This window comes from Orcinus orca, chromosome 17 (assembly GCF_937001465.1).
Source record: "Orcinus orca chromosome 17, mOrcOrc1.1, whole genome shotgun sequence".
NCBI lineage: Eukaryota > Metazoa > Chordata > Mammalia > Artiodactyla > Delphinidae > Orcinus > Orcinus orca.
The window spans coordinates 52,659,904-52,677,095 of NC_064575.1; the positions used below are offsets into that span (position 1 = coordinate 52,659,904).

Consider the following 17,192-nt stretch of genomic DNA (forward strand, 5'->3'; position numbering starts at 1 on the left):
AAGTATGCATGCTGCCTGGGTGCTCATGCAACAGTTAGGGTTCAGATTCCTCTACTTCTCCCTCTAAGTGAAGGCTGCAGACCGGGCACCCAGGGTGGCTCCTACTAAATGGCTGAGAGGGGTGGTGGTGGCACTGCCACACATGGGCCTATCACCTCTGCCTTCATGGTCCTCCCAGAGATTTCATTTCTTCCACTTGCAGATTCTTAGGAGTCCACCAAAATTCTCTCTCTAAATCAAGCCCTATCCTCTGTGATTAGTAATTTCCACAACACGGAAATACTATTTTACTGTTAAATCAAAGTACATAAATTTCTTTTTTTTACACTGAATTATAGTTGATTTACAATGTTGTGTTAATTTCTACTGAACAACAAAGTGATTCAGTTATACATATATATATATATATATTCTCTTTTATATTCTTTTCCATTATGGTTTATCACAGGATATTGAATATAGTTCCCTGTGCTATACAGTAGGACCTTGTTATTTATCCATTCTGTATGTACTAGTTTGCATCTGCTAACCCCAAACTCCCAGTCCAACCCTCCCCCACCTCCCCTGCCCTTGGCAACCACAAGTCTGTTCTCTGTGTCTGTAGTCTGTTTCTGTTTTGTAGATAAGTTCATTTGTGTCATATTTTAGATTCCACATATAAGTGGTATCACATGGCATTTGTCTTTTTCTTTCTGACTTACTTCACTTAGTATGATAATCTCTAGGTCCATCCATGTTGCTGCAAATGGCATTATTTCATTCTTTTTTATGGCTGAGTAATATTCTACTGTATATAAAATACATAAATTTCTTTAGTTGACTCTCCAAAATGAATACAAATGTGCTCCTTTTGTCAGAAAATTCCATTATTGTGCATTACCAATATAGTCTTCACTTTAAAAATGTTCCCCCCCCCAAAAAAAAAGATGTTTCCCACATCTGCCCATTTCAGCGTTGACCGGCACACTCCTGCCTTTCCTTCAGGTCTTTGTCGAAACTTTGCTTCCTCCTTGATCTTCTGGTTAGGTTAGTCCCCTCTGTCATATAACCTCACTCATGACACTGTTCATTTCTCACACTCATTGCTCTTGTAACAGCGGTGCTTTCTTTTTTTCTTTCTCTTTTTTGGCTGCGTTGGATCTTCACTGCTGCGCGTGGGCTTTCTCTAGTTGCAGCAAGTGGGGGCTACTCTTTGTTGCAATGCGTGGACTTCTTATTGCGGTGGCTTCTCTTGTTGCAGAGCTCGGGCTCTAGGCACATGTGCTTCAGTGGTTGCAGCATGAGGGCTCAGTAGTTGCGGCATATGGGCCCTAGAGTGCAAGCTCAGTAGTTGTGGCACACGGGCTTAGCTGTTCCGCGGCATGTGGGATCTTCCTGGACCAGTGACCAACCCGTGTCCCCTGCATTGGTAGGCGGATTCTTAACCACTGCACCACCAGGGAAATCCTAACAGTGGTGTTTTCTTTCCCCCGCTGGACTGCAAGCTACTTGGGCTACAGGGCAGTGCCTGTGTCATTTGCCATTGCATCCTCCACAAATAGCATGGTGTCTGGCATCTATTGGGCTCTCAATCAAAATAGCTAAATGAACAACTTCAGTCTCCCTTTAATTAATGATTATCTTTAGCACTTCTGCATTATAACCAAAAATTGCTATACCCACAAACTACGGGAATATAGAACTGTGCTGTGATAGTAATACCTGTTATTGTATAACATTGTGCACTTTACAGACCTCTATTTTATTCATTATTTTATTCCATTCTTACAATTGCATTGTGAGGTAAGTAGGGTGGGCATTGCTGTCTTTTTTTAAAAAAACTTTTTATTTCATATTGGAGTATAGCTGATTAACAATGTTGTGTTAGTTTCAGTTGTACAACAAAGTGATTCAGTTATACATATACATGTATCTATTCTTTTTCAAATTCTTTCCCCAATTAGGTCGTTACATAATACTGAGCAGAGTTCCCTGTGTTGTACAGTAGGTCCTTGTTGGTTATCCATTCACACCAGTTAGAATGGCCATCATCAAAAAATCCACAAACAATAAATGCTGGAGAGGGTGTGGAGAGAAGGGAACCCTCTTGCACTGTTGGTGGGAATGTAAATTGGTACAGCCACTATGGAGAACGGTATGGAGGTTCCTTAAGAAACTAAGAATAGTGTTGTCCTTATTTAAGGCGTGAAGAAACCGAACCTCAGGCAGTTTTCCTCCACTGTAAGTGGTGAACAAAGACTCACTTCCAGGGCCTGTGCTGTTCCATGTCACCAGACTACCTAATGGTGAGAAAGGCCTTCTACCAGGGTTTTCCTGTTTACTTCCAGAAACTTGATTTTACCTTTTAATCCAATTAATTTACAGTTGGGTCATTTTCTCTTTCTTCCCAATCAGTTCCACCAAGCCCCTGGCACAAAGTTCAAACCAGGGGCCTGGAGATAGTCTGAAACTCCACTCTGCTCAGTGTGGATTTCCCACCCGGCCCCCAAACATATGTTACCAATGTCAGTGTCATTTTCTGACCCTACACCGATGTGTGGCACCATGCCTCCACATAAAGGGCCCTCAACACAGCCTTTGTCGGGAGTTCATACCAGTTTTCTATCACAAAGTGAACGGGGAGACCATCTACTATCAGAAGGCCCTGTAGAAATATCAGCAAAAAGGGACGTCTGTGACTGAAGGCCCATCAGAAGGCTCTTGGTGACTGAATTTCCACTGATCGGTATACATGTTGCCTTTGCAATCCTGTTACTTGTCTGTGTCATGTTACTATGCGTGGACATAGGTGTTACTGAAATACAGTGTCTCATGGTTACTTTTTGGTTTCACTTCAATGAACAAGGCTGGGGAGCTGCTGAGGACTGTCATGGTTTGTGAGTATTTAAGTTACTATCGCATCCTCCTTAAGAAATCGCTTTGATAGTCAATTGCTGCTTTACCTGAGCCTGGCTTGGTTAGGACGGACAGATGACTCCAGCCTCCTCTTTTGCCTCTACTGAAGGTTCTCCAGGTGCCCTCCTCACTCCCCATGATGATTTTTTACAACCTGTAGCTTCTATGTCCTTTAAATATAGTAGGATCCCACGGCAACACAGGATTCATATACAGAGTTCGTCTCTTTTCCTGTTCCTTTGTATCCCTATTATGCAGCATATCTGCAATGCGTCTTGTTTGCAAAGTAGCTTCTATTGCCTTTTTAAATTAAGGGACTTGGATTGGTCTATAATTTGCTAGCAATTATAGTACAAATTAAACTGGATAAAATAGTTTTTAATAACCGTTAACATGTTGATTACATTTAATGTATCGCACATATTTATACATTAGAACTCAGAGAGTTAAATGAAACCTGCTCCCTCTCAGTTTTTCATTTTATTATTCACTAATGAAGAATAATCAAAGAAAATGATTTGGCTTCTGAAGTGATTGGACGTGAAAAGCCAAGTGTGAAGGAAACCAACTTACACTACTTCTGTACTACCTTTGAAAGACCATTATTACTTCTCATGGGCAGTAGAGAAATAAATCAGTGGCTTTATCAATGCAATGGGGCAGTCACTTTAGTCTTAATCTGCCCTCTCTTCCATTCTGGGGAAGTACAAATTAACCAAATAACGTGTATTTTTTAGCGGATATCAAAAGAATGCTTCTTTGATAATGCACCTCGTGTTTTTCTTGCTTTCACAGTAATAAACGACTGGTGGCCTTAGTGCCCATGCCCAGTGACCCTCCATTTAATACCCGAAGAGCCTACACCAGTGAGGATGAAGCCTGGAAGTCGTATTTGGAGAACCCCCTGACGGCGGCCACCAAGGCGATGATGAGTATCAACGGTGATGAGGACAGTGCTGCCGCCCTTGGCCTGCTGTATGACTATTACAAGGTAGGACCTGAAGCCCTGCCTCCCTCCACTTTCTGCCTCCAGGGCCTCCCCTCTCTAGTGGGCAGAGGGGCCAGATTCTTCATCCCAGGCCAGAGAATGAATGGCATTGCCACACTCGCTCTGGAATTCAGTCTCTTCCTGTTCTCATTGCGTCTCTGCTTTCCCATCTATAAAGCACAACTTTACCACACCCCCCCCCCGAGGGAGTTTCCATTTTAGGATGATTATTTCTGTGCCCTCTGTTTACAAGCATACATATTACCTACGTTTAATTTCTACTTCATATCGTATTGCAAATCCTTCTTTGTTGCCATTTTTACTTTATGATTTTTGGTGAATAAAGAATATTACATTGTGTGGCTGTACCATAATTTAGTCATTGCTCCGTTTTGGGGCATTTAGGTTGCTTTTATCTTATTTTATTTTTTAATTAAGTAATGAGAACCTTTAAAAAAAATTTTATTTAATTTAATTTTTTGGCCGTGCCACAAGCTTGCAGGATCTTAGTTCCCCGACCAGGGATTGAACCCTGGCCCTCGGCAGTGAAAACAGAAGTGAAAACGCCGAGTCCTAACCACTGGACCACCAGGGAACTCTCTAGGTTGGTTTTAGATTTTCCATTTTATAAGAAACATCAGGGTTTCTAGATTTTTCAGTTTTGTAAGGAATACACCAGTGAACACTTTAGTGGTAGGCTTTTGCAGCAATTCCAAAATCTGTCTCCATTTGTTTCAATGAGTACTCAATATTTATTTTGAAAAACCCTTCAAACAAAGTGAATGTAATTCGCTTGCATTACAAAAATACCTGCCATAGTTACTTTCAAAACAGGAGTATTTCAGGAAATCGAACAACAAACAATGGTCTGCCTCAACTATAAAGGACTGTATCTGGTATGACCTGCTCCCTTAGAACCAGTGAAGTGTAAAAAATCAACAGGTATTTACTGAAGGGGGATATTTATTGCCTGACTTGATTGTAAACACTGTGGGCTTACGATGCTATTGGCACAAAGGTGAGAATGGCCGTGTTTAGTGAACTCTTTATTTTAGAATAAGAACTAAATCCCCCTCTTCCCCTCTCCCTCCATCATGAGAAAGTCACCCAAGAGGAATCATTTTTCTTTCGGTAAGCACCAGTCTCAGCTTCCTGTTTCCTCCCTGCTTCCCAGTTCCTGATTCCTCCCAGTGGTCTCACTTCTGCAAGTTGTGTTGTCCCCTGGGTCTCTCCTAAACCAGGGTTTTTGTGCTTTACAACGATCTCCCACCACCACTGACTCTGGCACTGCCCCCGGGCCTATTTCTTTCACCAGAATTCTCTAAAATTACTTGTTCCTTTTCCAGCTTCTTCCCGTTTTCTCTATTAAATCACTCAGGAGGGCTCCCTCCATGGGGAGAAGAATGAAAGCCAAGCCAAGTTGTGCTTATTTAAGATGAAACACGAGGTATGAGTAACTGATAGGTTGGCCCATCCAGGCTACTTTAAATAAGGATATTATTAACTCAAATAAATACATTTTTTACGGTTGAAAAGTGCTGGAGAAATATGGGAAAGGCATTCCACTGGTACCCTTGCCAGTCTAGGGTGATTTTTTTTCCCTTTACCAACGGAGCTGGAGTTGGCCGATTTCGACAGCTCTCTTGTGAAGCTGTACAACTCCCAACACGTCTCCTGACATAGCAAGAAAGGGCTTTAACTTTGGGAATTGGGGTCCAGATGAAAGGATATTTTAGGGTCTAACCTCCATTCCATGTAAGCAGGGCAGTTTCCTACAATGAACAGGAATCGCCTGAAAAAAAACGGGCCTAAAAACAAAGATGGTTTCTTGGCAGGCTTTCCTTTCTTGTTTTCTTTGTTTGTGGTTGTTTTATATGTTTTAATCCTTTTTGACTAAGGAGCTTATTTGAAAAACACAAGGATGAATTCTAAACGTTTTGGAGTCAAAATTTTCAGAATGTATTGAGGATGGTATAGAAACACAGAACTTATCATGTTAGACCGCTTCATGTTATAGGCTACCTCTTGAGGGTTCAGCTCTATTGGACTTTTGTGTTAATATGTAATGTTCAGAAATGGTCTCATCCCTAGAAAGGAATCACAAAGCAATTTTCCTTTATTATAAAAAATAGTTAAAACTTGACACCTTTTAAAAAAATATCTTTATTGGAGTATAATTGCTTTACAGTGTTGTGTTAGTTTCTGCTGTACAACAAAGTGAATCAGCTATATGTATACTTATATCCCCATATCCCCTCCCTCTTGAGCCTCCCTCCCACCCTGCCTATCCCACCCCTCAAGGTCGTCACAAAGCATCGAGCTGATCTCCCTGTGCTATGCAGCAGCTTCCCACTAGCCATCCATTTTACATTTGGTAGTGTATATATGTCCATGCTACTCTCTCATTTCGTCCCCTCTTCTCCTTCCCCTGCTGTGAAAAATTGATACCTTTATCAATCTTTAAAATCTAGTAACATATTAAAGTGACCCTGATTTAATCACTTGGGTCATTACTACATTTTTTGGTAACTTTTATAACTGTGTTAAACAAATACATTAGTTAATGCTTTTATAAGACTTTGAAGAAATACATTAAGATACACTTTGAAAAAATATATTTTTCTTATTTTTTAAACGTAGATTTTACTACTGTGAAATGGGTATAATTTCAGGCATCTGTATTAGATAGCAATTCTTTCATATTAATGAAAAAGAGAAACACACCTTGAAACAAAAATCATTAGTAATTTAGGAAAGCAATGTATTTTATTTCCCACAGGTTCAGAGGATAAAGTATTAGTAAGTATGGTACCTGGATTACCTCTCCTCTTGCACGCTTTTAAAATGTAGAGGAAAGTTGAAATACTGCTTTCTGTAAATATTTTGTAATGCAGAGTAGAGAGTTTGCATAAAACTCAATTTGAGGATGCAGAGAAAAAGGAACCCTTTATGCTGTTGACGGGAATGTAAACTGGTGCAGCCACTATGGAAGACAGTATGGCAGTTTCTCAAAAAACTAAAAATAGAACTATCATAGGACCCAGAGGTTCCACTCCTGGATATATATCTGAAAAAAAGGAAAACACTAATTTGAAAAGATACATCCACCCCAGTGTTCATAGCAGCACTATTTACAATAGCCAAGATATGGAAGCAACCCAAGTGTCCATCTGCTGACAGATGGATAAAGATGAGGTATATAAATACAATAGAGTAGTACTCAGCCATAAAAGAGAATGAAATTTTGTCACCTGCAACATCATGGATGGACTTGAAGGGTATTATGCTAAGTGAAATGTCAGAGAAAGACAAACACTGTATGATATTACTTATATGTGGAATCTAAAAAATGAAAACAAACTAGTCAATATAACAAAACAGAAACAGACTTAAATATGTAGAGAACAAACTAGTGGCTACCAATGGAGAGAGGGGAGGGGGGAGGGGCAAGATAGGGGGAGGGGATTAAGAGGTACAAGCTACTACGTATAAAATAAATAAGTTACAAGGATATATTGTACAATGCAGGGAATATAGCCAATATTTTATAATAACTATAAATGGAATATAACCTATAAAAATTGGGAATCTCTATGTTGGACACCTGAAATTTTTTTTTTTTTTTTTGCGGTACGCGGGCCTCTCACTGTTGCAGACTCTCCCGTTGTGGAGCACAGGCTCCGGACGCGCAGGCCCAGCAGCTATGGCTCACGGGCCTAGCCGCTCCACGGCACGCGTCCCCTGCATCGGCAGGCGAAGGCTTTCTGTAGTTGCGGTGAGCGGGGGCTACTCTTTGTTGCGGTGAGCGGGCTTCTCATTGCTGTGGCTTCTCTTGTTGTGGAGCACGGGCTCTAGGCACACGGGCTTCAGTAGTTGTGGCACGCGGGCTCAGCAGTTATGGTTCACAGGCTCTAGAGCACAGGATCAGTAGTTGTGGTGCATGGGCTTAGCTGCTCTGAGGCATGCGGGATCTTCCTGGACCAGGGCTTGAACTCATGTCCCCTGCATTGGCAGATGGATTCGTAACCACTGTGCCACCAGGGAAGTCCTGTTTTTTATGTATTTTTTTATGTATTTTTATGTATTTTAATGATTTAAATTCATATTATCTAGATGAATGAGTGAATAAGTGATTTAATAAATATTCATAAGCTGTTGAAATATTCATAAGCTGCTGAAATCAGCTTTTTATTTTTGGCTTATACATATACATTATAGAAAATTCAGGGAAGCTTAAAGAAGAAAGTGAAATTTCCTGTAGTTTTTCTGTCATATTATTTGGCATCATTTTCTCCATCGCTGAACGATTTTGAACATAAGCCTGGTAGATTGGAGAAATGATTTATACATATTACAGCAACAGCAGCAGCAGCAGGGAGGTGGGTTATGAGCAGAGAATCCAGTGAACAGTTCGTTGCAATAGTCCAGATAAAAAATGATGAAGCCCTAAAGTAAGACATGATGGTAGCTGTTCCTGGGTCAGCATTTGTGAGGTTCTCTCTGAATCAGCCGCTCTGTTTAGTCAGCCATACTGCATAGAGACAAAGCAGTATGTTCAAGAAATCACTGAGTATTTGTTTGAATAAAAGCTGGCAACTGGGGCTTCCCTGGTGGCGCAGTGGTTGAGAGTCCGCCTGCCGATGCAGGGGACGCGGGTTCGTGCCCCTGTCCGGGAAGATCCCACAAGCCGCGGAGCGGCTGGGCCTGTGAGCCATGGCTGCTGAGCCTGCATGTCCGGAGCCTGTGCTCTGCAACGGGAGAGGCCACAGCAGTGAGAGGCCCGCGTACCGCAAAAAAAAAAAAAAAAGCTGGCAACTGATTGTGTGTGTGTGTGTTTGTGTGTGTGTGAGATTTGGTGGGAGAACCCTATAATTAGGGTCATAATATCTAAGCTGACTCTCAGATTAACGAAGGCGGAGTACAGAAGAAGGGCTTTGGGGAAAAGGATAATTGTATGTTGAGTGTGATGCGCTTGTAGGATGTCTAGGTAGGGATGTCTGATAGACAGTATTGTGGGTCTAGACTTGAGAAAAGGGGCCTGAGTTCAGAGGTCTCAGTTTCTCTAAGAAGGACAGTCTTTGGGAAGCCAAAGGTAAACATGGTTCAGCCTGGCCCAGATGGGAGCAAACCCAAAGGTTTCCCTTTGTCACATTGTGCCCGATACTGTAGACTGAGCAGGCTGCTCAGAGCTGGCATCAGTGCATCTCAGCAACACTAATATTCACTTCCAGGAGTCTTTGGGAGTTACTAATACGTTTTAGTGTTTGGAATCCCTATTTCTCCTATTTCTTTGATTCTACTTTTTGCAGGCCATTTTGATTGATTCAGTCATTCTTTCAACAAGAATTTAGTGAGGGCCTGATACATTCCAGGCGCTTGGGACATAACCATGCACAAGGTGGACACTCGTGGAGATTGTAGTCTAATCTTGGATATGAACATTTAGATGGTTCTCGAAGTAAGCTCACAAGTTAGCTTAGAGAAGGCATGGGTAGGGTGGGGCAGGGGACTGTGTGATGGCTCTGCTGCAAGAAGGAGCATTGCATGGTCAGAGATGCTGTGTGGCTGTACACACAGCAGTGATGGGGGTGGCCCAAGTTGAGGCAGAAGAGTTTTTGGAGGCCATGTTCCTGAGAATAACGGGAAGCATTGAAGAGTTTTAAGTAAGAGCATAGTGGGATCAGACTGAAAGATCACTCTGGATCTTCTTAATGGATCCCAAATGGATTTGCAGGGGTTAAGTGAAGGAGAGGAGAGACCAGTTAGGCTGGTGCCGTAGCTCAGGTAAGAGATGTCGGGGGCTGAACCAGGAGGCAGGCATCCACAGGGAAGTTGATGGATTTGAGTCACACGGGATTTAGTGTAATGTCTTCAAGCTTCATCCATATTATAGCATGTATCAGAATTTCATCTTTAAGGCTGAATAATATCCCATTGTATGTATATATCACATTTTGTTTATCCATTCATCTGTAGATGGATGGACATTTGGGTCATTTCCACCTTTTGGCTATTGTGACTAATGCTGCTATGAACATGGGTGTGCTGGGTATTAAAATTTTATGTTTATCTGTCGTTTTCAGTAGATGATAGGAGCTATGTTTTATTTCATTTCTGTCTAGCACTTAGTAATGCCTGCTACATTGTAGACCCTCATCATTGACATGTGAGTGAAGGACAATTGATTTACTTTATTTTTATTTAACCAATGCTTATAAATTCCCAGACACTCTAAGTGGCTTTAAAAAAATTAACTCATTTAATTTTACTAAACACCCTGTGAGGTATAGGACTACCATTATGCCTGTTTTACAGCTGAGGAAACTGAGGCAGAATTAGTAAGTGGTAGAGCTGAGATTTGAACCCAAACAGTCAGGTCTAGGCCTGGACTCTTAGCCACCCTGCTATGTTGCCTCCCTTGCCCAGCTAGCTGGGCTTGCATACATATTCAGGTGAGTGGAAACCATCCATGAGGATTGCTAGTCCGGAATCCAGAAGAGAGATGCTTCTCATAAACGCTCTCTTATGTCAGAATAGTGAAGGCTGTGTTTTGAGTGCAAAGGTGTTTGGCTAGAAGGAAGATCCGGAGATTTAGGAAAAGACAAAATCAAAAACAAAAACAAAAAAAACCCAAACATCCAACCAGCCGAACAAATCTAAGCCCACCATTCATGTGTTCGAGAACTATGGTAGAGATAGGTAAGCAATCCTTCATGCGGCAGGGCAGTCAGGTGATGTTCAGAAGCACAGCTGGTAGGGGCATCCCTTCTCTCAAGTAGCGCTTTTTCAGTAATCTTTCAGGTAATATGTTGGCACTGTGGTTGTGAAGTCAATAATAAAAGTGCATTAGAAGAAGCAGGGTGGGAGCCAGTTCGAGAGCTAGGGAGGGTAGGTGAAGGCTGGCTCAGGTATTAGATGGTGCTCCCTCACTGGACAGTGCAGCCCTCTACCCAGTTTGCCCCCCTGCATGTCAGCACCTGGAGTCCCTCATCAGGGTGGAGGGTCAGTCCCTGTTCCTTAACGGGATACCTGTTGTAGCTCCAAGATGTTTTCTGTCTGCTCCAGAGCACAGATCCTCTTACCCTTTCCCCTCATCCACTCCCAGCCGAGGTGGGGAGGGCTCAGAAGGTGCTCAGGTCCAGCGAGAGAGAGTTGCCAGTGTCAGCAGGGCACAGCAGAATCAGGATTGCTGTGGCCCTACGTTGATCATCACCCTTTGGTATCCGGTCTACTGGCATTGCCAGTCAGGCTGGTTACCTTTAACCATCTCCTGGCCATTGCAAATTTGCCACCGTTCTCTGGAGAATGTTCCATTTCCTTTTCTCTGCTTATGCTGGTGTCAAGCTCTGCATCTACGTAAGTCTGACTGATGGCTGGTGATGTTTTCAGGTTCCTCGAGACAAGAGGCTGCTGTCTGTAAGCAAAGCAAGTGACAGCCAAGAAGACCAGGATAAAAGGTATGATAATATATACAGGAATATGCCTGACTCCCCATATAACTCTTTTTCTATGTTTTTTGAAAACAATAGTATTAAACTATAACTTTTGTTCTTGAGAGGATATGGGAGTCAAGAAGCTTCATGTCTGCTACCTGTTTTTGAAGTCTGGAACAAAACTGGATCTCTCAGGCGGGAGAGAAAATTGTATTTTTTGGTTTTGCAGTTCTGCAAAGGGCATTCAATATCTTCCAAGGAGGCTGCAGATCCCAAGAGTTAGAGGTGATATACAGGCAAGATAGCCTACTGCTGGTGTGAACTTTTCTGTCCGTCCGATGGCTGTATGACTGCGATGAGGCCCTTGAGGGAGTGAGACATTTGAAGATCGTCTTTGATAAGGGGGAGAGGAAGGAGGCCAGGCTGATCTCAGTTCAGGGAGGAGCTGGTAGGGAGCCATGGGTGGCAGAGGACACTGTTGGGGTGCAGGGGCAGGAAAGATGTTAGGAGACCATAGGTCATACTCCTTTCCTTCAATCCTGAGTTAAGAACCAGTTGAAAAACAAGAAACAGATTGAAATTAAAAAGGAAAAAAAATCAATTTTACTTCTGATGAAGCTAATTAGAGAATGTGATTTTGAACCAGCAATTTGTAACATTTCAGTCCTGACTTAGATATGTCTATTCATCCAGTCCCAAGCAGGACTTCAGGCCTCCCTGAAGGGACAGGCCACTGATGGCATGGCCGCGGTGGCTGGAGTGTCCCCTTTCTTTGGCCAAGATGATCCAGACATAAAGAGGGAACCACAAGGGTCTGAACCACCTTGCTCAGCTACTTCTCCCAAACTCACCAATCAAGTACATCTCTTCCCCTGCGGAGGGACGGAGAAGCCACAGTGCTTTTCTGTTGGGGGGTTTTTCCACTTGGAAACATGAAGCCAGGAGAAATGAAGTCTCCTGCTAAAACACATGTCAGAATCTTTCCTGGCCTTGATAGGAACTGCTTGTGACATTGTGATCTTGTCATATGACTAGCAGTGGGGGCCACCCCGCCAATCAGTGGCCCTGTGCTGTGTATCACCTCTAAGGCACATCCCCAGCAGAAGATCAAGGCTGTGGTTCCACAGGGATCTTCTGATGCTCTATGCTGCTTTGGGGCCCTGGGCACTAGTGAGTAGCAGTGATGACAGGGAGAAAGAGGCTGATGCTCTTCAGGTCCTATAACTTTTCCTCCATCCAGCCAGCATTTATTAGGCTAAGCAAGTGCTGTCTCCTAAGACCTATACCAGTAATCACAGAAAAGTTGGGGGAGGTGCGGCGGGTGGAGGTGGGGAGGGGAACGAATCTAAGATGTGTGCTCTGTATGCATCATAATAGACAAAAGAGCCCATGTTTTGGTAAAGTATCTTCTAGAACAACATTAAAGACTGATAGCCACTCATTGTATTTTAAAGGCCATTTTTGTGATATCAATGGAGTGCCTTAAAAAAAAACTGGCGGTGAGGTATAGACAAACCACCTTGTATGGACTGATTATGACTTAGTAGGCTTCCGGTTGAATGTAATTTGGAAGGATATCATTTGGTCTGCAATGTACTCATGAATTAAGGTGCCATGTCCTGACATGATATCATTACAAATGTTCGTATACAGAAGTCGCCACTTTGAAAAGTAATCTCAATGTCATGACCCCCCATTTTTTAAAAGTATATTTCAATGAACCATTCTTAGCCTTGCATTTTTTTCTCACATTATAATGTTTGGTTCAATTTTGAATTCTATTGCAGGTGAGTCAGTATATCTCACAATAATTCTTACTTTGTTCTGATCACCCATTTTTTGGATGACTTCCGGAGTTCTCTGGCATCAGCTTTTAAAGTCAGTGCTATTCTATAGAGGCACAGTTACACATTATAGGATGGTGCCGAGTCTGTTGTTCCCTTGTCTCATGGTAGTGCCGATTCAACCAGATTTGCACAACTCTATTAGTTTGCTTATTTATTTGTTGATAAGCACACCAAAAATATTTTGACGTGTGTTTCTTGTTTAGAATCCAAGTGTTTTGCATGAATTAAAGACTTAAGAAATTTGGGCTGAAGTGGACTCTAACTGTAGAGGAGTTGATTAATTCTGAATATTTTGGCAAAGCCAGTAAGACCGTGCTTGTGCAAAGCCCAGAAGTGCTGAAAGTGGATGATTGCTTTGGTAGCTAATGAACGTAGACCAACCGTCCTACACCCAACTTGCAGGACATTACCCACAAGTACTAGTAGTTACTCCTCCACAGAAGGGTCCCGGATAAAATGAGTTTGAGAAATCGTGGGTTACAGTTAAACAAGTGGAGGAACCCTTGGGGGCCTTTACTGTGTTCACGACTGTGACCCACCAGGGTGGTCTTGTTTAGGCAATTTTTTTTTTTTAGTACTGATTTTATCATGGTCTCCTTTCTTTGAGGAACATATATTAACATTCTATGCAATGTTCTCAACAATAAGGTTTAGGGAATACTGATATAAATGGGTGGCCTGGGTTTTGGCATCATCAGCTTACTGGATTCAGATTGAACAGAATTTCTAAATTTTCACTGTGTCTTAGATGCAGATTCATTGTATTGATATAGCCACAAAAGCAGGTTATTACTTAAAGCCAGAATGTTTATAGACTCAGATTTCATTCTTCAAAGCGTTTGTTTCTAGAATGATTTCTGCAGGTCTGTGACCGACTCAGAGAGGTCCAGGTATTTTTCTGTTGGCTTTGTTCATGTGGAGCCATTCTTTCCTCAAGCTTCACTTTGAAGTTTTATTTGAAAAATCAAAGCTAAAAATACCGAGTCCTGTTTGAGAGGCAAACTCAGAGGCGACTGGATTTCCTTTACAGAGAGGAGCCACGAGAGCCCAATTCTTGGAAGAACCAATTTTATTCAAATATTTCTCTCGATGAGAGATGGCTGTAAGCCCCAGAAAGCACATGCTAGTTTTAAAAAAACAGACATTGGGGACGGGGCTCCATGCAAAACGTGCATTTTCTCTCTGTGTCATTCAGAATAATCTATAAATAAGTAAGAGGTGGCCTCAAATCTTACTGACCACAAGGACTTTGCTAGTAAAATCATTTTGCTATCAATAACGCTCTTTTTGTAAGAAGTTTCTCTTTGCTTCTGCTCTCTCCCAGAATTCTATAGTATAGATGAAAGTATTTCATCTTATACTGGCAAGAATTAATCTTCTGAATCCTTTCCTTTCTCTTTGTAGCACGGGAGGTCTGAGATCTGAGAGATCTTGTCTTACGTAAGCCCAGTTACACCACTTCCTTAAGCCCTGAAAGTAATTCAGTGCTAAGGACATCAATGAACTGATGGTACTTCTCAGTTTAGTGAAAATATTCTAATGATAAATTCTCATTATATTATTATTATTATTTATTTATTTTTTTTTGTGGTACGCGGGCCTCTCACTGTTGTGGCCTCTCTCGTTGTGGAGCACAGGCTCCGGACGCGCAGGCTCAGCGGCCATGGCTCACGGGCCCAGCTGCTCTGCGGCATGTGGGATCCTCCTGGACTGGGGCACGAACCTGTGTCCCCTGCATCGGCAGGCGGACTCTCAACCACTGCGCCACCAGGGAAGCCCTCTCATTATATTATTTTTCCTGCAAGGAGTTTAGCCTGCAGAAGAGTGAAAAATATTCTTTCCACTCTCTTCCTTTAACTTATTGTCCTGCTCCCACCTTTTTTCAAAAAAGCTACTTAAAATGTTTTCTTCTGAAAGCTTTCAAACATACCCATAAATAAAGACGATGGTATAATGAACCCCCAGATACCCGTCCCATCCTCCGGGTTCAGCACTGATAACTTTGTGTTACACCTACTTAAACTTGACCTTTTCTTTCTTTCTTTTTAAATTTTTATTGCAATAGTATTCAAAATAAGTTCCTGGCTTACTTTATGTCATTTCACCTCTCACAACTTATGATTTGTATCTCTAAATAAAGACATTTTATTACCTAATCTCAAAATCATTATCACATCTAGGTGAGTTAACAGTACTTCCTTCACATCAGCTACCTCTCAGTTCATATTCAGTTGTCTCAAAACTCCCACTGCCTCATAAGTGCCTTTTTGGTTTTTTAGATCAGGATCCAGACAAGATCTGCTAATCCTATTTGATTATGTCTTTTAAGTTTCTTAACCTAGAACAAGTCTCCCACTTTTCTTTCTTTTTTCATGCCTCTGACTTATTGAAGAAACCAGGTCAGTAAGATGTGTGACATTCTGGTTTGTATGATTGTTTCTTTTCCATGTTGTTTAAATTATCCTTCCAGCTCCCATATATCCTAAGAACTGGAAGCTGGATGTAAAGGCTTGCTTGATTTAGAGTCAGCTGTTTCGGGGTGGGGTGGGGTGGGCAATAGCACTTTCCAGGTGGGGCTCATTGCATGACACCAGGAGGCACATACGTGTAGTTGTCCTCCTTCTAGTGATACAAAGATTCATTGCATTCCATTGTAAAGTTTGCCATCAGCTTTCCCCCTAATGCATTCGCCTCCGCTGATTCTTGCTTACATCAGTTATTCGGAGTTGCAGAAGGGTGATGTTTCTAATTCTGTTCTGTTGCGGGGTGTGGGTTTAAACACACAGAAACTGTCTTGGCACCAGTGGAGCCCAGAGTAGTTTGAGTGGAGGAGAAAACCGAGTGCAGGTCCTAAAGACTGTTCCAGTGAACCTTTCCCTAAATCAAGACCACCTGGAGAATTCAAAACGGGAACAGTATAGCACGAACGTCTCTGAGAGCCCAGCCGTCATCCCCATGGCGGGAATCACAGTGGTGAAGGCCGAAGATTTCACGCCGGTTTTCACGGCCCCACCTGTGCACTATCCCCGGGGAGATGGTGAAGAGCAACGCGTGGTTATCTTTGAACAGACTCCGTATGGTGTGCCGTCCGTGGCCAGCCATAGCACCTACCTCAAGGATGATCAGCGCAGCACCCCGGACAGCACTTACAGCGAGAGCTTCAAAGACGGAAACACAGAGGTGAGTCCCTGGCTCTTACATCAGCAGCTGGAACTGAAACCCAAAACCACCTAACTTGTTTTCTCTGTTGGCTTTTTAAGTGGGATGAGTGAATTCAACTGTGAGTTTAAGATTTTGTTTGTTGTTTTTTAAACATGCCTGCATCTTTCTTCATAAACGGGTTTTATTAGACCATTGGCCTAGGTGTGTGGAGGAATATTTCCGTTTTCCTGCCTCTTAGATGACAGATTCCTTGACTGGTTTTAGTTTTAGTCTTAAAATTAACTATTTTTGAAGAACAAAGGGCTGTTGGCGTGGAAATTTCCTACTTTGTAAAGTTTTCACTTTGACCTCTTCTAGTTTGTAACTTTCCAAATGGCAGCCAAAGATGTTGCCTACCCATCACTTTTTAAAACAATATAACTCTTTAAAGACCTTGTCCGATTGAATACTCAAGAAAGAATTGGTATTATCAATAACCAAGTGTGTACGTGTATGTGTACTTTGTACCTTACAAATAGATTCTATGTATTCTTCTCGTGTGCCCAAAGAACTTACAGAAGCAATGATCTTTGCTTGCTTGTTTGTTTTAAATTCACACGTTTGAAAATTTTGCTAATTGTTTACAATGATGTAACCAACATCAGAATCGGTGGAAAGTTTCCTCATCCTAAAAGTTTGAATTTGAAGCCCTCCCGTCTCCTCTTGCTCATGGCAGACACTAATCTGCCTTCTGTCACTATACTTCTGCTTTTTCTAAAATTTCATATAAATGGAGTGGTAGAGTATAGAGTCTTGTATGTTGTCTTCTTTCATTTAGCAGAATCTTTTTGAGATTCATCTATGTTATCGCTTGTGTTAATAATTTGT

At 42.0% G+C, this 17,192-nt stretch overlaps 1 protein-coding gene across 5 annotated transcripts in view; it reads left to right on the forward strand.

The window, feature by feature from the left end:
• Positions 1-17,192, forward strand: part of GRHL2 (grainyhead like transcription factor 2) — a 166,517-nt gene that overhangs the window by 47,162 nt on the left and 102,163 nt on the right. For all 5 annotated transcript variants that reach the window (XM_033438178.2, XM_033438182.2, XM_049700159.1 and 2 more), the window contains 3 exons: positions 3,691-3,886; positions 11,273-11,340; positions 15,950-16,343. In XM_033438178.2, the coding sequence (XP_033294069.1) occupies positions 3,691-3,886; positions 11,273-11,340; positions 15,950-16,343 (658 nt within the window). The remainder of the gene's footprint in view (positions 1-3,690; positions 3,887-11,272; positions 11,341-15,949; positions 16,344-17,192) is intronic.